Source organism: Rana temporaria, chromosome 2 (assembly GCF_905171775.1).
Source record: "Rana temporaria chromosome 2, aRanTem1.1, whole genome shotgun sequence".
Lineage (NCBI taxonomy): Eukaryota > Metazoa > Chordata > Amphibia > Anura > Ranidae > Rana > Rana temporaria.
In genome coordinates this window covers 216,407,068-216,434,475 of record NC_053490.1, presented here as the reverse complement: position 1 = coordinate 216,434,475, position 27,408 = coordinate 216,407,068, and the positions used below count along the sequence as shown (strand labels likewise).

The 27,408-nt window shown below is 42.8% G+C and overlaps 1 protein-coding gene across 1 annotated transcript in view; it reads left to right on the top strand.

Annotated features, from left to right (window-relative positions):
• Positions 1-27,181, top strand: part of LOC120926473 (sodium/hydrogen exchanger 4-like) — a 91,270-nt gene extending 64,089 nt beyond the window's left edge. Inside the window, exons 7-12 of the mRNA XM_040336410.1 lie at positions 742-812; positions 4,413-4,571; positions 7,830-7,920; positions 15,897-16,016; positions 18,839-18,923; positions 25,941-27,181. Of these exons, the coding sequence (XP_040192344.1) occupies positions 742-812; positions 4,413-4,571; positions 7,830-7,920; positions 15,897-16,016; positions 18,839-18,923; positions 25,941-26,218 (804 nt within the window). The 3' untranslated portion in view covers positions 26,219-27,181. The remainder of the gene's footprint in view (positions 1-741; positions 813-4,412; positions 4,572-7,829; positions 7,921-15,896; positions 16,017-18,838; positions 18,924-25,940) is intronic.
• Positions 27,182-27,408: the final 227 nt, after the last annotated feature.

The window sequence follows — 27,408 nt, the reverse complement described above, 5'->3', positions numbered from 1 at the left end:
GCAATACATGTAATTTAGTTTAAAAGAGAGTGATGAATTGTGCTTTAATCATATGAAAGTGCAGCCAGGCATTGTCTCCTAAGTCCATTATGACTTGTAAACACAAAAGTCTGGCTTCTACGTTTACAAGTGACAGCTTGTCTCCCAACAGCTCCCACACATCTGATCTCCTGAGCAGATCCCACTGAGTGCAGAAAGGGGATAAGGGAGATGCAGGCACCTGTGATGCAGTGTGGCCATTATTCCCCTATCAAATGCGTTTTGTCATAAAATGGAACCTGATAATGGCCTTGGCAATGGTTTGTAAGTAGGTTCAGTTAGCTTGCCTGCCACTAGGTGGCTTTGTTGCCATTATGGCATGGCAAGGGAAAGATTATAAGCAAGTAATAGCTTCCCTTTTAGAGAAACTACTCTTGTAGTAATGAAATGGGTGGAGGTATTTTTCTTATAAATTCCAGCTGTGGGTGGAGCCCAGGTAGACAGGGTATGGGAACAGGACACCCACTACTGTACCTCTGCATTTCTGCCTGTAACTCAGAGAAGACCTAGATGTTTCATCTAACTAATATATATTTAGTTTATATAGTTAATATATATTCTTTTAGCGCGACAGTAGGTGATTTCCTATATTACAACTTTATATGTTGGAAAGGAAAAAGCCTGTAAAAATGAAGACACTTTCAATGATATGTTTCAAATTGCATATTCTGATCACTCATTATTAACAATTTCTCCTAACAGTTAATGGGTCACCTGAAGACAGGAATATCAGACATATGTGGCCTCTGGGGTCACTATCACATGAAAGAAAAGTGGGTATTTATCCTTTTCTATATGTCACTATTATATTAAAAGAAAGCATAGCACAATGTATAAAATAGCCTATTGTGACGGCTATGCAATGAATTCAAATCACAGACTAATAATAAGAAAATTGCGTAAGTCACTAATATCTGCAGTTGCTGCCCTAAAGACTTACATTAGAAGCAAGCTTTAAAGTGGTAGTAAACTGTATTTTTATTTTTACCTACAGGTAAGCTTATAATAAAGCTTACTGTACTGAACCTGTTGCTTAAATGAATTGCTCCTAAACATGCACCAATATTCTAATGAGTTACAGCCAGTGACATCACTGGCACATGCGCTCTGAAGGAACGGCATATGTGTGTTTTTCCTTCAAAGCTCTGAGCTGCAGTCATGTGACGAGTGACGTCATCGTTGCTCGGCCATTTAAGCAGCCACAGCCCATGAACCTGGAAGAAAGATTTTGTGAAGATGAAAGCCTCTGCAGCGCTGGAGGGCTTTGTTTCAAGGTAAGTCCTTCATAATGTGCTAGTATGCAATGGCTATGATTAAGGCTTTTTGCCAAATTGCATAAGCCACTGTACTTTGTACACTCCAATCTACGTAATAGTGACTTTTTTTCGGATGGACGAGTTGCTGTCTCGTAACGTTATATCTCCATACTATGTGAGATATGTACTACAGCGCTAACTATTAATTAAATTTGAAAGAAAAAAAGAAAAGAAAAAAAAATACCCAAATGATATCGCTGCATACACACAGGTGTACAAAACCAGAATGATACAAAAAAAATGAAAAAAATAGTGATGCTCTGAAATCAACTTTTGCTGATAATATGTGTACAATATGTGCAGAATTGACACCAAATATACACACTCAGGAGGGTATCAATAAGAAACCACAATAAAAAACAAATAAATTGTGAGATGATCCATAAGTGCAAAAACAACCTCAAGTGTAGCAAATGTCCAGTTCTAAGTAGTAGTACTTATAATACAAAAGGGTTCCACACCCACTTGCTATCACAGGCTGACGTGTTGTTGATCTTTCAAACAAAACACAGGCAGACACCTTGAAACTTCAGATTAATAAGTGTGGACTGGTGCTTAATTGCTTCCAAATGGCCCAGCATATGAGGACGCCTTGCTGCTTCGGGGCGATATAACTCAAAAGGAAAAAAAAAGCAGATGCACTCACTAATCCCCTCTTCAGATACAGCCTTTAAACATAGCCTTACAAGCCCCTCAGTATAGTGATCTCCTCACACGGATGAACGTCAGTTGATCACGTCACTAGGCTCTTCCCCCACGCGTTACATCACTCCAAATATCTCCATACTAGCATATTATGCCTTTACCTTTAAGTTTACTACCACTTTAATCACTGCCTATCCCTTCACTGTGTACTTACTTGTGAAAGCATCAGATCAAACCGAGAATGCTTTGGAGGCCATAGGTGAGATATTGGGTCTCAAAGACCCCAGATCTCTCCATAAAGAGGAGGGGGTGGAGGAGAGAGGTGTATCACAATCACCAGTAGTAGCATTTTGGAGGCGTGGTGGCGGAACAACCTCCAACACTACTGTACCTTGTCCTGCATCCTTCCCAGCTGCCAGCAGAGACACCCAATGCGCCATGAAAGATAGGTAACATCCCTGTCCATGCCTGCTGGACCATGAGTCAGCGGTAATATGCACCTTACCGCTGACTGCCCTGTCCAGCGAGGCATGGACATTGCCTTCCACATGCCGGTAGAGAGCCGGAATCGCCTTCCGTGAGAAAAATGGCATTTGGGAACCTGCCACTGAGGTACCGCACATTCCAAAAAACTCATGGAAGGGGGCAGAGTCTACCAACTGAAAAGGCAGCAATTAAAGTGCTAGCAATTTAGCTAAGCTAGCATTCAATCGCTGGGCATGTGAATGGCTGGGAGCAAACTTCTTTCAGCGCTGCAGCAGCTGGGGCAGGGAAATTTGCCTGGTAAAATCTGCCATCGGTGTACCGATAGTAGATTGCCCGCAAGTACTTGGCTGTGACACACCTAATTCTACACCTTCAGTCCTATCAGTGCAGGCTTCAGAGAGGACTGAGGGTATAGTGTGGTTGGAGATCCCAGCTGATGAGGAGCAAGGAGAGCTCCGTTTTGTTCTTTGATGTCGGTCTTTGAGGTACGCTTGCCCACGAACTGCATGGCAGGTCGACATATGTCTGGTCAAGCATGTGGTGCCCAAGCGGTTGATGTTTTGGCCACGCGAGATATGCTTGCAACATATGTTGCAAATAGCAGCAGTGCGATCTGATGCACTCGTGTCAGAAAAAGGCCCACACCAAAGAACTTTTGGAATAACGCGGAGAGACAGCAGCGCCTTGCACATGCGGAGCTCTGCGGTGTGATGCAGCCGGTGTGCTGCCCTTAAGCTGACCCAGTACACCAAGTGGAAATACTTGCAGATCCCTGCCTGTGGTATTAATATGAGAACACCAGCAATTGTATTCACGTAGCTTTAGGTGCACACTGTGCAAAGGACACAGTACACTAAGTGAAAATACTGCAGCTAGCACAATCACCTGCCTGCCTGTCAGTATATTAGGAAGAGCATACAGGAACTCAATACAGTGTATAAATATATATATATATATACAACATCTGGGATGCATATATATCCTCTACATACTGTAACTGTAACTGACTCGCCTGCCTGCTCTATCTAACTCAATTGAAATGACACTGTCTCTCTCTGTCTCTATCTTTAACCACCGCCGCAACACACTACACAAGGCCGACTTCCAGGCGGCCTTATATAGTGTGGGGCGTGTACTAAATCCCCTGAGGCATAATTGGCCAAAGCCACCCTGGCTTTGGCCATTTATGGTTCTCCGTTTTTTGCGTGCTGTGATTGGCCAAAGCATGCGGGTCATAGTGCATGCTTGGCCAATCATCAGCCAGCAATGCACTGCGATGCCGCAGTGAATTATGGGCCGCGACGCGCCACTCGAATTTGGCGCGAACTGCCCATAACGTTCGCAATTCGACGAACGAGCGAACATACGATGTTCGAGTCAAACATGAGTTTGACTCTAACACGAAGCTCATCCCTAATTTCCACCTTTACAGCCACATCATTCTTTCACAATGTATGAATACACTCTAAATCCTGTTTGCCTCTATGATAGACTGACTTGTAGTTCTTAATGGAACATGAGTGCAGTGATCACCACATTGACTTTCCCCATTGATAATTTCCCTGGCTCTAAACTAAAAGTTTGTACCTTGGCACACACAGAAATAGTCTACAGGAGCCTGGCATTGCACCCATGATATTTTTTTTCATGCAAATATATGCACATTTATTATTCTAGTAAAAGGAAAAGTTAGGCTACATTCATATGGGTGACTAGTCCATCCAAATTTACTCTTAGTCACTAAAATAACTTTTGTTTCTGTAGTATGTATCTAATTCCCTTTGCTCACATTTTCTACAGCTAAATAAAATATGATGTATTTGCAAAGGTGTGCAACTAAAAATTCTGATATTTTAACGTAAATTATTAGTGTCAATTTGTTTTCTTCTTGTTACTATATAAAGCATGATGTATGTTTTGTTCCAGATTTAAAAAACTTGATAATAAATTTCTACGGAAAGCGCTTATCCGAGAACATCAGCCTAAATCAAGTATTGTCTCTCTGCATAAAAAGCTTGAGCTTAAACAAGCCATTGAAATGACCAGGTTTGGAATTAGCAGAGATACTTCTTCATCCTCTCTACAGTAAGTGTTATTTAATCATGTACAGCAGGATTCCACAAATATAGGGCTAGGCCTATTATTGTTGGCCCTCCAAGCTGTGTTTTGTATCTACAGTATTAACACTACATCTACATATTTGTGTCATTTTGAGAAAGACACAAATATTATTTTCACAGTCTGCTGCTTCAGTGTTTTAGATCTTTTTGTCAGCTGTTACTATGGTATACTGAAGTATAATTACAAGCATTTCATAAGTGTCAAAGGCTTTTATTGACAATTACATAAAGTTTATGCAAAGAGTCAATATTTGCAGTGTTGACCCTTCTTTTTCGAGACCTCTGCAATTCGCCCTGGCATGCTGCCAATCAACTTCTGGGACACATCCTGGCTGATAAAAAAGAAAAAGTGCAGCGCTGAGTATTCAGTGAAATGAATCAAAAAATATGGTAAATAATCAAAGTTCAGTGAAAAATCAAAGAAATTTAAAAAAGAAAAAAGAGGGGGACACACCCCCGAGTAATGTGACAGGTAAATAACCTGAAAGGCAGCTAGAAAATGAGATCTAGCTGGATAATGTGTAATATAAACACACCGTGATAAGTGAGGGGACACAAAAATCAATGATAATGAGAACCTCAAATGAAGTCCATATAATTTATACGTGAAACTCCAAAATGTAAATGTGATAGTCCAAGGTCAAAATGGCTTATACAGTCCAAAGAAATATATATATGCAATGTATTTCCTTTTTTGGAGTTGGTCAGAAGTTCTTTGTGGAAAAGACCAAATGACTGTAGAGGAATGGAAGATGTTGTGATCTTCTCAGGTATGGAACTCAGATGTTCTTAATAAGCAGTTGGAACCTCATCAGCAATCCATAATAGTATCCAAATAAACAAGTATAAAGATGGGTACTCTTACCGGAAAGTGTGGACATACACGTCAGCGACGGTATGTCAAACACGCATGTACGAGCTCCTAGGCAGCCGTGATGTCTATGGGGAAGCTGTTTGATGTGCCAGCCTTTAATCCGCCAGGACGGGTCCAATCCAATGAGAGGAGACAGCTCGTGCAGGTGTGGTTCTCAGATGAAAGAGTGTAGTATGCAGGCCAAACGTAGAAACCATGTAAGGGAAAACGTACTCACATAGTGCGGTTAATCCCAAAACAAGCCTTTATTAGGCATAGAAAATAAAAGCCAAAAATAAACAAAAAACTGGATAAAAATATATAAAATAGATAAAAAAGTACAAGCCCAGTGAAAGACGAGTACAAGTGATCACAAGTAAAATATGGCGTAATGAGCAAGTAGCGTATGAGCTATGTACCCGACATGTTTCGAGCGGCAGAGCTCTTCAACTGGGGCATAACTATGCCCCAGTTGAAGAGCTCTGCCGCTCGAAACATGTCGGGTACATAGCTCATACGCTACTTGCTCATTACGCCATATTTTACTTGTGATCACTTGTACTCGTCTTTCACTGGGCTTGTACTTTTTTATCTATTTTATATATTTTTATCCAGTTTTTTGTTTATTTTTGGCTTTTATTTTCTATGCCTAATAAAGGCTTGTTTTGGGATTAACCGCACTATGTGAGTACGTTTTCCCTTACATGGTTTCTACGTTTGGCCTGCATACTACACTCTTTCATCTGAGAACCACACCTGCACGAGCTGTCTCCTCTCATTGGATTGGACCCGTCCTGGCGGATTAAAGGCTGGCACATCAAACAGCTTCCCCATAGACATCACGGCTGCCTAGGAGCTCGTACATGCGTGTTTGACATACCGTCGCTGACGTGTATGTCCACACTTTCCGGTAAGAGTACCCATCTTTATACTTGTTTATTTGGATACTATTATGGATTGCTGATGAGGTTCCAACTGCTTATTAAGAACATCTGAGTTCCATACCTGAGAAGATCACAACATCTTCCATTCCTCTACAGTCATTTGGTCTTTTCCACAAAGAACTTCTGACCAACTCCAAAAAAGGAAATACATTGCATATATATATTTCTTTGGACTGTATAAGCCATTTTGACCTTGGACTATCACATTTACATTTTGGAGTTTCACGTATAAATTATATGGACTTCATTTGAGGTTCTCATTATCATTGATTTTTGTGTCCCCTCACTTATCACGGTGTGTTTATATTACACATTATCCAGCTAGATCTCATTTTCTAGCTGCCTTTCAGGTTATTTACCTGTCACATTACTCGGGGGTGTGTCCCCCTCTTTTTTCTTTTTTAAATTTCTTTGATTTTTCACTGAACTTTGATTATTTACCATATTTTTTGATTCATTTCACTGAATACTCAGCGCTGCACTTTTTCTTTTTTATTCTTTGTACACAATATTGTCTTTTGTTGGTGCTAGCTGCTACTGGTTTACAATATTTACAGTTAGCGCAACTTTTTTTTCCACATCCTGGCTGATGGCAGCCCATGCTTGCATAATCAATGTTTGGAGTTTGTCAGGATTTGTGTTTTGTTTTTTACACCTGCTAGTGGCAAAGGAAAGGGTTAAAATCGCCCGTGTTTTGGCACTGCCAAATCACTTTGCAGGCACTTCGGCAGCGCTGCCCCCTCTCATTTTAATAGGCTGGGGGTTTTGGGAGCAGTATATACACCGCTCCTGCACTGCCCCAAAGATATTGCTTGTAGGACTTTTTTCCCATCCTGCAAGCGACCACCCCAGTGTGAAAGCACTCAGGCTTTCACACTGGGGAGGCATGAGAGGCGCTTTTCAGATGCTATTTTTAGCTCTAAAATGCCTGAAAAGTGCCCAGTGTGAAAGGGGTCTTACAGTCAGAAGGACTTATATTATCCTCTCTGGCAGCCATTCTCAACTGGGATTCCATAAAACCTTAGGGTTGCTCCAAAGTTTCCCGGGGGTTCTATGAGCTGTGGTTGACTGACCTCCCATTTGATGGTACCTGCATAGTTCCTGGGTCAAAGCCAGCAGCGTGATACCAATGCATTTTTAAGCTGTCAATCAATGTATGGAGCCCACTGGCCCCGGAATAATTTGTTTTATTTAGGGTTCTCCATGACTTGAAAGTTATTTTAGGAGTTCCTATGGGGTAAAATGGCTGAGGGAGGCTGCTCTATGGTGATTCCATGACTAGATTCCTCATAGAAAGCAACCCAGACAGAAAACTGTGGGCAAACTATGCAGCAAATAAATTGCTTTACAAGCACTACGGTATGGTGTTATTTTAATGATACTGCCGCAGAAGCCAACAATGTAATTTTTGTTTTATCATTTGCAGAAAAAGAAATACTTCAAACACATTTTCCACTGAAGACATAATTCACATGAAAGATATATTAACAAACAGTCTCTATCACATTCGCCGAAGGGTAAGGTGTATCACATTTTATAACATTTAAATGATAGTTCATAATAGTCTTCTTTGGTGCAAAAATAGGTGATATTATTTAACTGTGTAAATGCATGAAAAATTGCTATGCTTACTGTATATATATTAAGCCAAGGTTTCTCAAGCGGGGTCCTTAAGAAGTCCCCATGAGTTCTGCTGTGATTTTCCATTTAGTCACAGGCAACTTTTTCTTTTTTTTTTTACTTTCAAAGTTTTATTAGTAAATACACAGAAGACAGCAAGGTACATTACATTGCATTGAGAGGAATGACATTTAGGCATAAGTAATGGAGTAATAAAAAACAAAGTAACAAACATAGCCAATGGAAAGAAAGATCATCTAAGATCCAAAACATGTATATCAAACTAAAAGTAAGTTTTAGTCTAGTAATCAACAACCCTTATAGAACATAAAGGGCCCACCAAAACAGTACGGTAAGTAAACACGGTCTACAAGGTGAGGGTTGCAATGTAAATAGAAACTCCAGAAAAGAGAGCAATGTAGGGAGATGGGGGAAGAGAGAAGGACAAATAAAAAAAATAAAAAAGAAGAAGAGAAAAGTAAAACTCAACTTATGCTGAAAAGAGAGAGTCAGAAAAAGATATAAAAAGAGGAATTGTGCCTCGTATCTCTAAGTTAGGGTGCATTTTGTCAAAGTTGCGACTGGATACGGTGGAGCCGCCATGGGTTCCATTTCGCATCATAAATAGGTATTGTGTCATTCAATTTGTGAAAAATTAGTTCAGCCATCATAATTTGGTCCATCCTGGAGAGGACCTGAGGGAAGGGGACCACCGGGGACTTCCAATTTAGTGCCACCACCCAGAGGACTGAGGAGCAAAGTGTATAGATCAAACGTCTGAGAGATTTTGGAGTATCCGGGATCTTTTCAAATAATAGACAGTGTTTAAATGATAAAACTGCTTGATCACCCCCTAATTTATCAACAAGATCAAAGACCCCCTTCCAGACCAATGAGACATGCACGCAGTCCCAAAAGATATGAAAGAAGGAACCCACAACAGGACAGCCCCTATAGCAGTTAGGAGAGGTCTGGGGGAATATCTGGTGTATGCGCTGGGGAGTGTAGTACCAACGAGTGAAAAATTTAAGGGCCGTCTCTCGAAACGAGAGCGAGGCAGTACATTGCCGGAGATTTAGCCAATTCTTCTCCCAGTCCTCCAGCTCATACTCCAGACCCAACTCCGACTCCCACTTTACCATATACTTCAGTTTATCTCTGTCTCTAGTGGATGACATAACATTATATAAAAGAGAAATCAGTCCTCTTTGTCTGGGGCCAGACCTACAAAGTGATTCAAAAGATGTATAGGAAGGTGCAAGGGTTAATGAGTAATGTGTCAAAAAGAAATGTCTGATCTGCATAAATCTAAAAAATTCCTCATCTGGGGCTCCCTTCAGGGATTGTAATTGGGCAAAAGAAAAAAATTTATCGTTATGTTGGAAGTCCTCTAGAGTGGTCAAACCAGAGGCGACCCACCAGCCGAATGAACCAGGGTCCGAAAAAGCCGCAGGCAACCTGTGGTCCCCCAGGAAAGTAGAGCCCGGGGGAGCCGCAGAGGCCAGTGAAAGGGAAGAACAATGACGCTTCCAAAGCTTCAGACCCTGGGCCACCAGGAGGTTAAAATCCGCCAGCTCCGGAGGACGAGGGCCCGAGAACCATAGGAGACCAGGCAGAAAACGGGGAAGGATTGAATCACGTTCAAACTTGACCCAGGGGACTCTTGGACATCTGATAGACCACTGTGCTTGTTGGGAGAATCTACCCGCCAGATAGTATAGCCACAACTGTGGGACTCCAAGACCCCCCAGCCTACCCGACCTATAGAGCACATCTCTCGAAAACCTGGCGGGTTTATCACCCCAAATAAACCTATTAATGCAGGACTGAAATCTGAGGAGAAATGCCTTAGGGATCAAAACGGGGAGGGCTCGGAACAAATACAGGATCTTGGGAAGGATGGTCATTTTAATTGCCGTAATTTTCCCCATAAAGGAGATTTTATATAGGGACCAGATTTTCAAAAGCCTTTTAAGGGAAGCTATTAAGGGGGGGAAGTTAAGGTCAAATAAATTGTGAAAGTCGCCTGAAAGTTTAATTCCAAGATAAGGAAGAAAGGAAGTGGCCCAAGAGAAGGGGAACGTTTGCTTAATCTGAGTCAACTCCGCAGGGGAGAATCCAACTGGAAGGGCCAGGGATTTAGATATATTGACTGTTAAGCCAGAAATATCCGCAAATAAGGATAGTGTGTCCAGAAGGTTGGGCAATGTATACAAAGGGTCAGTCAAAAAGAGTAATACGTCGTCTGCGTACATACAGAGTTTGTACTCTGATCCTGCTTTATTATAACCTGAAATAAGGGGATGTTGTAGTATGGCTATGGCTAGGGGCTCGATCGCCAGGGCAAAGATTAGGGGAGAGAGCGGGCATCCCTGTCTAGTTCCCCTACCAAGTCCGAAAAAGTCCGAGGTACATCCCGGAATCTTAATCCTGGTACAGGGACCAGAGTAGAGAGCATGGAACGCATTTAGAAACTCACCTCTGAAACCAAATCTCTGGAGTAAGAGAGATAGATATTCCCAGGAAACAGAGTCGAAAGCTTTATTTATATCTAAGCTCAACATAAATAGTTTCCTGGAGTAGAGGCCAGCGTCTTGGAGAATATTCGTGGATAGGCGGATGTTGTCAGTAATAAAGCGGTGGGGGATAAAACCTGCCTGATAGGGGGAAATTAAGGAAGAAATTATATTACCCAGCCTATCTGCCATAATTCTGCTAAAAATTTTAACGTCATTATTCATGACCGAGATGGGTCTAAAATTTTGGGGCAAAGTATGATCCCTACCTGGCTTGGGGATTAAGGATAGATTTGCAAGGAGCATCTCATCAGGGAAGAAACCTCCCTGAAGAACAGAGTTAAAAAGCCGAGACAACCTGGGGGCCAGTTGTGCAGAAAATTTCTTATAATAAGGGGCAGAAAATCCATCGGGGCCAGGGGAGGATGAATTTTTAAGAGAGCTGATGACCTTCAAGATCTCTTCTACCGAGATAGGGACATTGAGTTTATTTAGCTGGGCCGGGGAGAGTGAGGGTAAAGGGAGGTCCCTAAACCAAGAAAGGGAGGGTCCGGCTGGGGAGGATTGTTGAGGGCCCAACAGAGTGGAATAGAAGTCCCGGAAGATCTTTAGAACCTCCTTAGGGTGTGAGACTATACCTCCAGAGGGAGAAGATAATTTATAGCTGTGAGGGGGTCTGAAGGATTGGTTCAACTTCCTAGCAAACATAGTGGAGGCCGCGTTACTATGCAACAGAAACTTAGCTTTTGCCCAGCGCAGAGCTTTTTCGGTTTTTGCTGAAAGTAAAGTGTCTAGTTCCAACCGTTTTTGCTCAATCAGAGATCTAGTGGAGTCTAAAAGTAGGGATTTAGAATCCCTGTAGAGTCCATCTAGCTCGGAAGAGAGCCGCACAATCTGAAGCTTGTCCCTAGCCTTTCGGGCAGTGGCCAATTTAATGAAAACCCCCCTAAGCACCGCTTTATGTGCAACCCATATTGATGAAATCGGAGTCTCAGGGATATCATTAATAGAGAAATAGGCGTCAATGGATTTGGAGATCTCCGATTCCACCAACGGGTCCGACAGGAGGGCCTCATTCAACCTCCATGTGAATGCCGAGGGGGGGAATCCAACAAAGTCTGTGGAAAAGGAGGTGATATGGTGGTCTGACCACACACAACTATGAATGTCGGCTGAACTGGAGTTAGCTAGGATAACGGGGGTGGTGAATATATAGTCCAACCTAGCATAACTTCGATGAGGGTGCGAAAAAAACGTAAATTCCCTTGCACCCACATTCAGGGCCCGCCAGGAGTCAAGCAGCTGCAAATCAGTCAATCTACGGGAAAGGGACTTGGGGAAAGCCCTAGAGAAGGAAGAAACATGGCTCCTATCTAGGGAAGGGGTAGAGACCAAATTAAAATCTCCGCCAATAATCATATGGGGAGACAGGAACCTCTCCAGGATCAAAAAAAAGGACGAAAAAAAAGTTGCAGCCGCCTCGTTAGGCGCGTAGACACTAGCAATAGTACATTCTCTGTTGTGAAGTAAGCCTTTGACAACAACAAATCTACTATCTTTATCCTTATATACCTGTTGCACAACAAAGTTAAGGGAAGAGTGTAGAAATATCGCAGCCCCCCTGCTCTTAGAAGTGTGGAGAGAGCAGAAGGCCTGCGGGAAGTTCCTATCAAAATATTTGGGGTGGGAAGCCCGCGAGAAATGGGTCTCTTGCAAAAGGATAATTTTAGCGCCCAGCTGTTTATATTGAGAGAACGCTTTCTTGCGCTTCTGAGGAGTATTAAACCCCTTGACGTTATGTGAAATACATTTGATCGTCATAATCACCTACTGTTAAGTGAATATCCAAGATATTAATGAGATAGTTGTATCGAGGGGAGATCATGTTTAAACCCCTCCAGGCAGGCTCCCCAACCCCTGAACACACCAAAGCATATATATAAAATTTCACATACACAAGGTCCAAGACCCGAGCCGACAATTCGACAACACTCAAACACCGGCTCAAGTGTGGGACAAGGGGGAAATCACATTGATTGAGAACCGATAACAACAGAGACACGAGATTGCACCAAAATAATGAAAATTCAGCATAATAAAAACAACAAAAATATAGAGAAATTAAAAAAAGAGAAAAAAAGGTCATTGAAAAGGGATCAGGAAAATAGTAAATCCTGAAAAAAAGAACAGGAATTCAGAGACTTCCACGTCTCACCACCAGCTAGACCCAGACCGCAAACCAAAAGGGGAAAGTAACAACTACAGAAATTCTTTTAGCAGTCCGGAGGGTAGCTAGGAGGGGGAAGAGCATGCTGCGGCGTCTCGGGAAGGACTATTGCATATGGAAAACACTGGTGTCGGAGTCATGAGGGCGGAGAAGAGAGCCATGAAAAAATAAAATATAAAAACTAGGCAAAACAAAAAATAAAAAAGTTGAACCGAAGCAGCAGCACCGCACTCCAAACCTGAAAATCGAGTTAGAGCAGTAAGTCATACTAAATAAACCCAACTGAGGAGGGGTGCTGTCACGACAAATAAGGAGACAACGGGGATAGGAGATCATCAGTTCTTCGGGGATCCTTCACCATAGCGAATCCTCCTCCCGTTACGTCTAGAAGGTGGTGTCTGCCAGATCTGAGAAGGACGAGGTGTCAGGGGAGGGCGACGAATCTCTGCTGCGTCCAGAAGACCAAGCTTAACAAGGATTTCCTTTCCTTCAAACAATGAGGTGGCAACATATGTGGATCCATTATGGGGGATGGAGAGTTTAAACGGGAACCCCCACTTGTAACGGATGCGAGCCGATTGCAGTACTGTAGTAACTTCCTTCATCCCTCTCCTCCGATCCAGAGTGGCAGGGGACAGGTCAGGGAAGATCTGTATTGTAAAATCATCCAGAGTGATCCGAGGGGTGTTTCTGGCAGCTCTAAGGATTTCCTCTTTGATAAGAAAGTCCTTAAGACAGAGTATAATGTCTCTGGGGGGTTTGTCATCAGGAGGCTTGGGCCTCAGCGCCCTATGAATCCTGTCGTAGGTGAAAGCTGCTGCCTCTCTTTCAGGGAGCAGGGACTTAAAAAGTCTAATCACCGCGGGGATCAGATCCGTGATCGATTCCGGGAACCCCCGCAGTCGCAGATTCTGACGGCGGTTCCGGTTGTCGAGATCCTCGACTTGTGCTTGCAAATGTGCAAAAGCATTGGATAAATTTTCATGCTCCCTGCTGAGATCACTATAAGCGAGGGCCAGCTCGTCGTGTTTGGTCTCCAGCAGATCCGTACGGGAGCCCAGTGAGGAGATCTCCTGAGATAAAGTATGCGATGTCTTGTTAAGTTCAGATTGGAACTTCGAGGCCAATCGGGTATACATGGCCTCAAGACTGGCATCAAGGTCCGCTTTAGAAAGGGCAGGGGTGTACTCACTGAATTCTGCCTGCGAGGAAGGGTCCAACTCTGGAGGCAAGGCCGAGACCGCGGCGCCATGTTGAGCCATGCTGCTCTGATCCCTCGCGCGGAGGAGGTAGTGGGTTAGAGAGGTTTGGGCCGCTCCCTTCTGCTTCTTCTTCGTCGCCGACATACACCACGATCACCGGGGCTGGGGGGTGATAGTTTGAGAGGTAAAAAGTTATTTGATGGCCCCCAATAGGAAAAATTAGTCCCGCAGCGCCAGGAGCAGGTCTAACAGGCGACCATCTCGATCAGCGCCGCGCATGCGCCCCCGCAACTTTTTCTTTTTACGATACAAAACACACAAAGCTTGTGTGAAATTCAGCGCTAAATGAACCTGATAGTTGCAGTCAGAGTACACAAATGCTCACCAATCTTATATTGATATAAAAAAATGCAAAGATGATAGTTTATGAGAAACACTGACAGTGTTTCAAAGTGAGGTTTAGGGGGGTGAACCCCTTAAATGAGTCTCTATTATGTGGCTGCAGTGGGTGGTGAGACTGCTTAAAGTAAGGGCTGGGAACCCAGGAACTGTGGAAGATAAACACAAGAAGCGTCAGGCACAGGTACAACAATAAAAATTTATTTAAGATGAAATTCTTTAAATGACAGTAAAATGGATTGCACTCACATATTGCTCAGTGGATGCGGGCTTGGCAAGTCCAGTGAAATAACAGAAAACCGCCGGGTGACCCTTGGGGATGTGCTGCAAGCGCCATGAACAGCAGGGAGCAGGAGCCTCGGGGAGCCATGGATGGATGCCAGCTCGGTCCAGAAGCCTGCATCCATCCGTGGCTCTTTGAGGCTCCTGCTCCCTGCTGTTCATCCAAGGTTCCCCCGGCGACTTTCTCCTTTGGCAGTCTCTCTACCAATCTAACTTCTACACATGTTCACAGGAGTTACATTGTCATTGTATAACTGCTCCATTCTTGGTGTAACCAGGTGCCAATGAATGCTTGGGCTACCCCCCCCCCCTCCTGTGTGTGCTGCCAGCTGTGCTGTGTGAGGATCAGAGAGACAGCTGGCATGGACAGTCTGGCTGTGTTGTGGGCTTTCTTCCCCCATCCCCTGCTGTGCATGGCTGGCTGTTAGCAGAGTGGACACTGTGTGGATTCCCCCACTCCCCCACTCGCCCCCCCCCCAACTGGAGGCATCAGAGTGGTTGTGTGTTCTCTGTTCACTCCTGCTTCCTCTATCCCTCTTGGTGGCAGTAGCTTAAGCATATCAGCGGCAGGGAGGTGGCACTGTGTAGAAAGGCAGCTGGAATGGATAAGGAACATATAGTCCCCAAGGAGCACTGTACAAGACAAAGGAATGGGGCCTTGGACTACAAGAGACACAACCCCATGTACACAGGAGAGACCAGAACTTTTCCAGGGCAAATCTGGAGACATTGGGGAAGACCAGACCTGTGCACTGCATGAGAGAGAATTGATCCCTCTGTATGTGTATTGTTTTCATTCTACTTTTCTATCAAATACTTACTTTTCCTAATATTGCCTGCCTGTGGCCTATTTTTATCTGCAGAAAATAAAATACCGGCAGTTGATTTTAACTTAGACAAGTGGATTGGTGGTGACAAAAATGGAAAGTCACAGTGTGATATAAAACGGCAAGGAGCAAAGTAGTGGTGTGAATATAGACTATTTACAAACCAAGCAAGCCTAATGGAAATCTAAATCCATAACCCTCTGTTGGCTTACAATAGGTGGAAGTTAAAAGAAAGTCCAGGCATAAATTAACTTAACCGCATTTTCAGATGTTTTAAGGACACGTTGAAATAATAACTTAAAGAATAACTTCAACCAAACAATGTTTGGTACACAACTGAATACAATGATGATGTATCTTACAAATAAGTAATGTTGTCTTACAAACGTTATTGCACTAAGTTTTGACCTTCTCTTTTAGACATCTTCATATGTAAAGTATAACTTACCGAAAGAAGATAATGAAAGACAAAACAGAGAAATCCTCACTCGTCGCTATTCAAGTATGAGGAAAGGAAACAGTCTGCCCTGGGGAAGACAGGTAATAGACAAATAGTTTTTACATATATACAGGTAAATTGACCCACAAGACTTATTCGTGGTTTATCATAATACATACTAATTTTGTCTTCTTTGTTTCTGCCAAAGTAGGGGATACGTAACTGTAATTAGATTGATGTGACACACAATAGCAAAGAATCACCTTCGTCATAGAATGCACTTTTTGTGGAAATCTTTAAATTATGGAAGGATGATTATCACAACTGGCCTTTAATCACTCAATAGATGCAATGAAAATATGTTACATATGTTGACGTCATAAGGATCACAAAAACATGCATAGAAAAGACAGACATGCCCTGTTCAGAATTGCCTAAAACTAGGGCCAAAAATTGGTACCCACTATAAGCAAACTCATTTTGAATAGTCTCAAGAATCAAGAATCAAGGGCACCTGTGAAGCAAAGTCTTTCAGCTTCTGAGTAAAGATATAACAATTTGATCTACTGAATAGTAGGCTAACATTCAGCAACAGTTTCTGAGCAGGGATTAGGGTTGAACCCTGCATCACCCCGAAATCTGGCTGTAGACTGGGCCAACTAAATTGCCATATTTGTCCATATTTGCCCACCCAAACCTCCAGTTGCTGAACCTGCAGGAAGTTATTTGTTTAGTGGTGTTATTATTTCTGCCACTAAATGGCAATTTTCCACTTTGCTGGCCACAAATATCTTTGGTTGCTGGGACACAAGTGGCTACACAGTACCATTGGTTGTTAGGATACAGGGCAACCGGCTGCATCCTAGCTACCAAGGATCCTGCTGCCTGCTGGCTTGCTAAAAAAAAATATAAGTTAATGAGCCTCAGATGTGATGCCATTGACTAAATGTGTTCAATACTATATTTGGTCAGTGAGGTCTGGCAGCATCACTTACCGATTTGTTGACTTCCATCAACCAAGCTGTCAGCTGCAGAACCAGTCCATTGGGAAAAGATCATCTTGTGCAGGTTGACGTGTTTGTGCTAGCAGGTCATAGGGATCATCATTCATCATAACTAATGATGGACAACATGGTTGACTTCTCTGCTACAAGCTGCTGTTTACCTGTGAGTGTCCCCAGGCTTCCTTCCACTGGGCTTGTTGTGAACTGATATCTTTTGACTACAATTTTTTCTATTGCAACTGGACTGTGTGTGAGTTACTGCTGCCATACCACACTGCACCTTCCTACATGCTCCTTGAATTTTGGGCCCCTCTATGTGGCTAGCCTGCGTAAAAGTCTCACATATGTGATATCCTCATACTTGAGAGAAGTAGAAGAATGTTTTTTTTTTGGGGTGTAAATCTAGCTATACCCATACTTCACGATAGGGATATCATATTAGTTGACAACTTTGTGTAAAACAAAATTAACTTTTATTTCTTAATTAAACAAAAATGTTTGCGATAAATTAACTTTTAAAAAAACTCATTGTGCCCCTTAAATACTTTTGGGTGTTTGCTTTCCAAAATATGGTTATTTTGTAGGTTTTCTTCTGTCCTGGTGCTCCAGGGCTTCCAAAATCAGATAAGTAGACTGGAAATTAAATGCCTAATTTATGCCCATTGAGTGCGTTCCTTGGATTTTGGGCCCCATTATGCAGCTAGGATACAAAAAAAGTCTCCCCATACTCAAGAAGAATAGAAGAATGTGGGGTGTGATTCTAAGTATGCCCATGCTGTGAGTGAGAAATACCTTATTAATTGACAGTTGTGTGTAAAAAATGTTTTTACAAAAACTTATGGCAAAATATCTGGTCTTTAATTAAATACATTTTACTTCGGAAATGTGGTTATTTTTCCTGGTACTTCAGGGCTTTAAGAAATGTAACAGGTAGTCATGAAATTAGATGCATTATTAATGCCCTTTGAAAGCCTGAAGATACTCCTTGGATTTTTGGCCCCTATATGCAGCTTGGCAGCAAAAAAGTCTCACACATGTGGTATCTCCATACTTGGGAGGAGTTAAAGGAGGTGTTTTTGGGATTGTAATTGTAAGTATGCCCATGCCGTGTGTGAGAAACAACTTTGTGAAATAAAATTGTATTTACTTTTTTTTTCAAACATTTTTGGAAAAAATTACATAAAAAAACTCACCATGTCTCTCACCAAATACCTTGGGGTCATTTTGGGGGTGTTTGTACTGTGCTGGCATTTTAGGGGCTCAAGAAAAGAGTTATATATTAACTAAATATATATCTATAGATATATAACTATATCTATAGATATATATAGATCTATAGATATAGATCTATATATATCTATATAAATATATAGATCTATATATATCTATATCTATATAGATATATAGATCTATATCTATATATACTGTGTGTGTATATATATATGTATATATATATATATATATATATATATATATATATATATATATATATATATAGATAGATAGATAGATAGATAGATAGATAGATAGATAGATAGATAGATAGATAGATAGATAGATAGATAGATAAATATAGATCTATAGATAGATCTAGATCTATCTATCTATATAGATAGGTAGATCTAGATCTATCTATAGATCTAGATCTATATATTATACTGTATATACCATTATTTGTAGACTCTATAACTTTCACACAAACAAAATAATATACATATAATATTTTTTAACCAAAGAAACGTAGCAGAATACATTTTTGCCCAAATTTATGAACAAGTAGTTATTTATTTATTATTTATTTATTATGAGTAATTATTTGCAAAACACTAACAAGATGTGTTTTTTTTCTTTAACCACTTGCCGTCCGCCCACCGTCAAATTTACACTTTGTTTTTATTGTCCTAACTTCTATTGCACAGACAAATGTCCGGAATGTACGCTATTTATCACTGCCCCATGACCGTTATAAAACAAGAGAAGATCATAACCTGCATTTTTTGCAAGGTAATATCCATAATAACAAAACATTATTAATATTAATGTGTTTGTCCTAATAATCTTTTACATAAAGCATCCTACATTTACTATAATATTTCTACAGATTGTCCTTCTTTTGTACAATATACTGAGCAAAATTTGACATATTTAGTATGTCTGTGTGAAAATGCAAATTACTTGAGTCTCAATCAAAAATATTAAGTTTTTAATGTAAAATACAAATATTAACACATTGTGGGCCAAATTCTCAAAAACCTGTGTAAATTTAGGATTATCTAACTTATGTCATTTAAGTTACGGCGCCCTAAGTTGTTGTCGTAAGTACCGTATTCTCAGCGCATTTGCGCACAAAATTGCGCCATCCTTAACCTAAGTTTCAATGCGTAAGGCGTGGTTATGGCAAGTGGGAATGAAGTGGGCGTGGCTCTTTGTAATGAGCCGTGCCCCAATGCAAATGAAGTGCCGGCCGTACTGCGCATGCGCGCACGAATCTGGACCTCACTGCGCATGTGCAGAACTTTGGTCATCGCAATCAGTGAGATAGGTAAAAGGCCAAGCGTACTTAGTTTGAAGATCGCCCTGTGTCTAAATAGCCCCAGTCAAACAGACTTCTATTGCAAAAGTATTTCCCTGTGTTCCCTTCCTAAAGCAAGTTGCTTCTGCTTTGAACGTTTGTCAGTGTTTGTTGGTAAGATTTGTTTGTGAGAAAAGTGTTTGTGGAGTTGGAGGGTATAGTTGGTGTTTGTTTTTGCTAATTTGTTATTTGTTTTGATTGTTTGCCTGTTTGTTTTTGATAAGTATTTCTTTTTTGGTGTGTGATTGTTTTTTGTTGTCCTTTTTTGCCTGTTTGTTTTTGAATTTATAGTAGCTGTCTGTATATTTTTTTTTTTGCTTGTTTTTATTTTCTTTGTTGTGTGTGTGTATTGTTGTTTGATTTTTGGGTGAGTTCCCTGTTGCTGGGTCTTGTCTGTCATGGCTCCCAAGCGCAGGAAGCTTAATTTTACCCTGGCAGAGAAGCATATACTTGCTCAGGGCGTCATTAAATTTGGGCGATTTCTCCATGGCCCTGAGAGCCACAACACCACCCCGGCCAGGAGGAAGGAGATCCTTAAAACTATTACCGATCGGATCAATGCGGCGGGGGGGGGGAGACCAGGACCATCGCTGGAGTACAAAAAAAAAAAAATGACTTAAGGAGCGTGTCCCGGAACAAGCTGGCAACGCTGCATGCCCATACCAGGGGCACTGGAGGAGGGGGACCCTGCCCAGTCAGGATGAGTGAGGAGGAATGGGCAGTGGCCCAGTGTTTCCACCCACAGCAGGTGGTGGGCCTGCCTGGCTTTGACAATGATCCTCTTATGAGGACAGGTAATTTTTTGGAATTTCTATCTGGTGATTAGCATGTGTGGGTGGGGGAAGGGAAGATGTGCCAAGTGTGTGGATCCAACAACCTGTGATTGTTTTGTGTCCTCCCCAGATGGCCAGGAGGTTGCAGCCCCATCAGCCCAGGAGGTGGCAGCCCCATCAGGACAGGAGGTTGCTGGCCCATCAGGGCAGGAGGTGGCAGCCCCATCAGGTCAGGAGGTGGCAGCCCCATCAGGTCAGGAGGTGGCAGCCCCATCAGGTCAGGAGGTGGCAGCCCCATCAGCCCAGGAGGTGGCAGCCCCATCAGGTCAGGAGGTTGCTGGCCCATCAGGGCAGGCTGCTGCACCACCCCCAAGACAGGCTGATGCAGAGTCCCAAGAAGGGCAGGATTCGCCATGGGAGGGGAGTGCCCACAACTCCCCTAATTTGGATGTTGAGTGGGAGGAGGATGAGGGGGAGGAAGATGACAATATTGTGATTGGGCAGCAAATCATGATGGGCCAAGAGTCATCCCCTGAGGGAACCCCACAGGCGCCCAGCAGTCAGGCTACCATCATGGGTCGCCCCTTCCAACCCTCCTCCAACATGCAGCAGCACCCATGGCTCACTCCAACTCCTCCTCCAAGGCCACAAGCCTCAGGGGCAAGTAGGAGGCCGACCCCGGAAAACAGGGGGGGGTTGGTGCGTCTGCCGGTCAGTCTGTTGAGGGACAATGTCCGGCAGACCCGCAGTCTGTCTGCAATCCAAAAAACGATGACCAAGGTGGAGCGCAGCCTGGGTGCAATGAGGGAGTCACTGGGTGACGTGGCCACCAACTCAGTGGGGGTCATCACCTGTTTGTGGGACCTGAGGAACGCCACAACAGGCGTGGCCCAGGAGGTGACTGCCCTCACCCAGGCTGTGCAGGCCAATACCCGGGCTGTGCAGGGCAATACGGCTGACATTACTTCCTGTCTGACAAGGATAGCCGTTGCCTTGGAGGGAAGGCCAGCAGGAGGACAGACACCAGGGGAGGCTCCTTCTTCCCCTGCACAGACCCCCCCCTGAAAATACTCCCTCCCCTGCACAGACCCCCCCCCTGAAAATACTCCCTCCCCTGCACAGACCCCCCCCCGTGAAGATCCCCCAGTCGGCCGTGGCCGTCCCCGTGCCCGTGCCCGTGGGCAGCCCAGAAGGAGCACTCGGCAACATCCTTAATTTGCAGGGGTACTTTTTTTTTTTTTGCTACTGTACTTATGATTTGGTTTATGTGTGTGAATGATGTGTGAATGTGGGGGGGGTGGCATTCCTGAAAACATAAGGGTGTCACCCTCAGTTTTGGTGGAGTATGGATCCCCAGGACCAGGGAGAAGTCATCCTAGGTTCCTGAATGGTGTATGAATGCACAGTGACATAATTGGAGCCGTGGCGGGGCGTTACTGATCCCAAGTACCAAAGGGGGGGGTACTTGGATCTAATCCAATTCGATGTGCATGTGATGTGTCTGTGCTAGGGACCACAGTGACGTGCATTCATGCATTCTCATTGTGAGATAATTAATGTGCGTTTTGTAACAAAAAAAAAACATTCTCATTGGCATATAAGTAATGTGCATTTTATGTGCAAAGAAAATATTTAAAGGTCACATAATCTCTGTGATTTATTCTGGGCAAAGCAAAAAAATAAAGATAATTAGGGTCCATTTACTGGGCAAAGATGCCTTCAGCCAGTTGTCTCCTTATTACCTGGCCCTCAGCAGTCCGGGTAGAGGGGTTTGGGGGGGGGGGGTTGCCTGGGTGGGGGATTAGGTCAGGACATATATCAACATGCAGGCCCCTTCTCAAAGCAAAATTATGGAGGATGCAACATGCCCCAATAATTTGGCAGACAAAGTCTGGGGAATACAAGAGTGTACCCCCAGTCTTGTCAAGGCATCTAAATCTGGACTTGAGAAGGCCAAATGTCCGCTCTACTATTGCCCGGGTCTGGATGTGCACCTCGTTGAATTTCCGTTCTCCGGGTGTTTGGGGGTTCCTAAAGGGGGTCAACAGGTGGGGTCCCAACGCATATCCTGAGTCACCTGTAAGGGAAAAGACAGGAGGATATTAGTCATGCATGTGCCCCTTGTGATGTCTGCATCATGGGGGGGGCATACCTGACACCAATGTCACTCACCAATCAGCCAGCTGTCTCCATACACATTCTGCTCCAAGTCTTGGTAGATCTTGGTCTGCCGTAGGATGTAACTGTCGTGGCACGACCCTGGAAACTTGGCACAAACGTGCCAGATGAGGCCATGGGCATCTACGATCACCTGGACATTGATCGAATGCCAGCCTTTCCTGTTTCTGAACAGGTGTTCTGTTTCATGGGGGGCCTGTAGTGCCACATGGGTGCAGTCTATCGCCCCGATGGTCCTTGGGAAGCCAGCAATGTTATAGAAGTCTGTCATGGCTTGCACACGCTGCTCCTCCTGGGTGGGCATCACAAACTGGTTGCTCATGCGCCGCAGTATGGCAGGGACCACCTGATGGACACATTTGCTCATTGTTGACTGCACCATCCCAGCCACACCTCCAGATGCACGCTGGAATGAGCCACTGGCTAAAAAATGGAGGGTTGCCATCTCTTTTTGTAGAGGTGTCAGGGCATGGGAGCGTCTGGTTGGGGTGATAAGATCCTCCTGAAGAAGTTGGGTGATCTCCAGGATGGCCTCCCTATCAAACCGGTAGTTGCCAATCACCTCATAATCTGGCATTTGCCAAAGATCACGCCGTGGACGATAAACTCGCGCCTGTGCCCTCATCCTCCTCCTCTGTGCCCTCCTCCTCCTTTGTGCCTGTAAGGCAGCAAGTGCCGTCAGAATCATAGCTGGTCCTGGCATTTTTACACAAAGATCCTTCTCAACTATAGCTCTAAGCTCTAGTCACTACCTACAGCAAACCCTTCCACAGCATGTGTAAAATTAGGGCTGGTTTTATAATGTGGAAATTTAGTCAGAAAAACTAACAGGTGCGCACAGGGCGGAAAATACGGCACACACACTTAATTCTGAGAATCGCCCTAACTCCCTCATTTGCATCTTTGCCTATCAAAAACAGCGGCGAGCCTAGCGTAATTTGCGCCCGGGGATGCGCAGGTGTAACTAATTTAAGTACGGCTGAAAATACGGAAATCTTTGCTTAAGTCGTTTTGAAGATCGTGCGCAAATATACGCGCCGTGTAAATTTAGAAAACTTGAGTTAAGTCTGCGTATCTCTTTTGAGAATTTGGCCCCCAAAGAATAATCATCAATATTTACAAGGTGAAAAAGTGTAAATTCACAGCACTGCAAAGTCTAGGGCTCTAGTCATGTGGTGTTAAAGTGTTACTAAACCCAGAACAGTAAAATCAGTCTGTATATGCAGTGTAATACTCACTGTGGAACCTTAACCCTCTGCATTTTGTAAAAAAGTCTGTTTGATTTTGTATGCACAGATCCTGCCCCCAAAACATTTCTAGTTAGTGGAGTCAGTCTGCACATGCTCAGTTTGGTGTGTATTGCCATAAAAAAAAAATTTGTCTTTGGAGAGTGCATATGATCAGCAGAGGGCCAATCAGCACTACCCAGACAGAGAGTCAGGGGTCCTGCATCCATTCCTGATAGGACTGAGAGTGCAGTATGAAAATTCCTCCTACAAGCTGGTGCTGATAGAAGTCACCCAACTTCTATATACTGCAGATGAGAAAGGGTATTCAGCAGTTTAGATTTATTAACCACTTCCCGACGGCCGTACGACTATATACGGCCGCCGGGTGGCTCTACTTCTCTGGGAGGCCGTGTTTTTACGGCCGCCCCTTTTCGCGTTCCCCGCGCGCGCTCCCGAGCGCGCAGCGGCGAACTGCTGTGCTGGCCGTGTCCCTTGGACACAGCCAGTCACAGATCGCCGTGAACGGCCAATCGGAGCGGCCGTTTCCTAGGCGATCTGTGCGGCCAATGAGAGATGATCTCATATGTTTACATATGAGATCATCTCTCATTCCCGGCTCTCGCAGACAGCGGTGCTGTCAGGGGAGAGAGGAGACGGATCTGTGTCTCTTGTACATAGAGACACAGATCGGTCACCTCCCCCAGTCACCCCCCTTCCCCCACAGTTAGAACACTAATTAGGATACACATTTAACCCCTTCCTCACCCCCTAGTGTTAACCCCTTCCCTGCCAGTCACATTTATACAGTAATTAGTGCATATTTATAGCACTGATTGCAGTATAAATGTGAATGGCGCCAAAAATGTGTCAAAAGTGTCCGATGTGTCCGCCATAACGTCGCAGTCCCAATAAAAATCGCAGATCGCCGCCATTTCTAGTAAAAAAAAAAATTTATACAGTAATTAGTGCATATTTATAGCACTGATTGCAGTATAAATGTGAATGGCGCCAAAAATGTGTCAAAAGTGTCCGATGTGTCCGCCATAACGTTGCAGTCCCAATAAAAATCGCAGATCGCCGCCATTTCTAGTAAAAAAAAAAATTATACAGTAATTAGTGCATATTTATAGCACTGATTGCAGTATAAATGTGAATGGCGCCAAAAACGTGTCAAAAGTGTCCGATGTGTCCGCCATAACGTCGCAGTCCCAATAAAAATCGCAGATCGCCGCCATTTCTAGTAAAAAAAAAAAAATAATAATAATAATTCTGTCCCTTATTTTTTAGGCGCTATAACTTTTGCGCAAACCAGTCGCTTATTGCGATTTTTTTTTTTTTTTTTACTAAAAATATGTAGAATACGTATCGGCCTAGACTGAGGATAAAAAAAAAACGTAAAAAAAAAAAATTGAGCTATTTATTATAGCAACAAGTAAAAATATTTTTTTTTTTCAAAATTGTCGCTCTATTTTTGTTTATAGCGCAAAAAATAAAAACCGCAGAGGTGATCAAATACCACTAAAAGAAAGCTCTATTTGTGGGGAAAAAAGGACGTTAATTTTGTTTTCGAGCCACGTCGCACGACCGCGCAATTGTCAGTTAAAGCGACGCAGTGCCGAATCGCAAAAAGTCCTCTGGTCAGGAAGGGGTTTAAGTGCCCAGTAAGGAAGTGGTTAAAATGATTGCATTTCCATGCTTTGTGTACTTTGGGAGACCAGATATAGTGAATACAGGGACCTGGGTTTAGTAATACTGTAAGGCCTCAAGCACGCTGGATGTTTTTACAGCTGCTTCTAGGGGCATCTAAGCTGGCACATGCACACATAGTGCAGCAGATATTTGGCAAAAAAATAAATGCTTTGGCGCTTGTAAACGCATGTAAATGCATCAAAACAGGGGTTAATGCTAGGCGTGTTTAGTTCTTGAGTGTTAATTAATTTCAAAGGCCAGAATAAATTATTATTCTGGCCAATTAAATGAATTAACGTCCAAGCTTTTGACACTTGTAAATGCATTTAAAACGCATTGCACACTTTTTAAGCATAAGGCTTTTTTTGCCATAATGCTGCTGGCAGGAGGAAAGACTTTGAAGAGAGTAAGCAAAATTTCCTGTGTGCAAGAGGCCTAATAGTTTTGGGACAAATTAAAAAGCCTCATAATGATTTAGTCCACAAATTGGCCATTAGAGATTAGTACAAAATTTTCTGTGGGGGTTTATTCTACACATTTTTATGGATTATTACAATCATAATTTATTTTTTTGTTTCAGGTCAAGATGATAGCAATTCTGTATTTATGGAGCCAGCAGGGATCCTAACTAGGCCTGGTACCAACTTACCACCTTCACCATCACAAAATCTTAAAGAAAATGCTGGAATGGAGGAAACCAGGAGTAGGACTAGAACAGGGACTTGGCCAATCAAAAAGAATGAGCCCCAGAAACAGCTCATTGCAAGACCAATATATCAGCCAACTAAAAAGAAGCCATATTTTGATATAGTCCTTGAGGAAGATGATGACCATGTGGATGGCCATGACATCCTATAGAAATAGATTAAATAAAATATGGTAACCATGCTAAAGATTTAAAAAAGCTGCAGATACTGGCCATTGAGCACAATCTGGTAAGAAGAACATATATACTTGGTTTTAAAAAGATTTATTGAAAATGGATTACAGAGCCATTAAGTAGTCAATGTACAGTATTTGAATTATTTATTGGAGAATAAGAATAATGTATATTGTCACTTTAAATTAGAAGTCCACCCTAACACTAAAATCCCTGCATCTACACACATCCACAATCTAGCACTAACCTATTGCCCTGTAAAGAAGAAATCAGTATATATACCTTTTTTTAAGCCGATACAGTCCGGTCTTTAGCAGTGAAAATCTCTGCAGAGGACACAGCCGACAATGGCTGTGAAATGAATGGAAAGTGGCATCACCAATAGCGTTACTATGGGTCTTTCGTTGTTGGCTGCCTTCTCTGCACCCACCTCCATAGCAAAGCCGCAGTTGACAGCTCAGCGTGGGATCGGGTCGGATCGGCTTTAGGAAAAAAAATTAATACTGATTTCTTGTTTACATGGTTATATAGGTTAGTGTTAGATCGTGGATGTCTGTAGATGCATTGATTTTAGTGTTAGGGTGGACTTCTATTTAGGTGTCAATCTGACCAACAAGTGATACTTATTTTTTCCTGAAACTCACATGACTAAGAAATCATGTACTATGACCAGCAGCACCAAAAACTCAGTATACTGAAGGATGACCTAGACATTTCCAATTTTACTTATTTAGACTTTTACAAAAAGGTTTTCCAAGATTGCTTTTATCACTTCTTGGTACCACAAGCACATGTGCAACCACAGTGGTTTTTCCATGGGTAATGGGTAATATATTTATGTAAATGCCATTGTTATAAAACGTGGAACTGGAGTATTATTCTGTGAAAGGTTAAAAATGTACTTTGAGTGTAATTAATTTATAATAAACTTTAAAACGAAATGGCTTCTTCATTGCTTCTAACTGTGAGTGTAGAAGCCACCTTGATCTTTTGCAAAGAGGACCTGAATCTCTTAAAGGCCTTGTAGGTTAAGACCTAAAAAGTAAACATTTTTAAAATCAGTAGATTCATTTTTGATTCTTTTTCATATCTTTCTTATGTAAGCTTTTAGAAAATAAAATCAGGGACAGACTACAATGAGGGAAAGAGGGCATTTGTGCCTGTACCA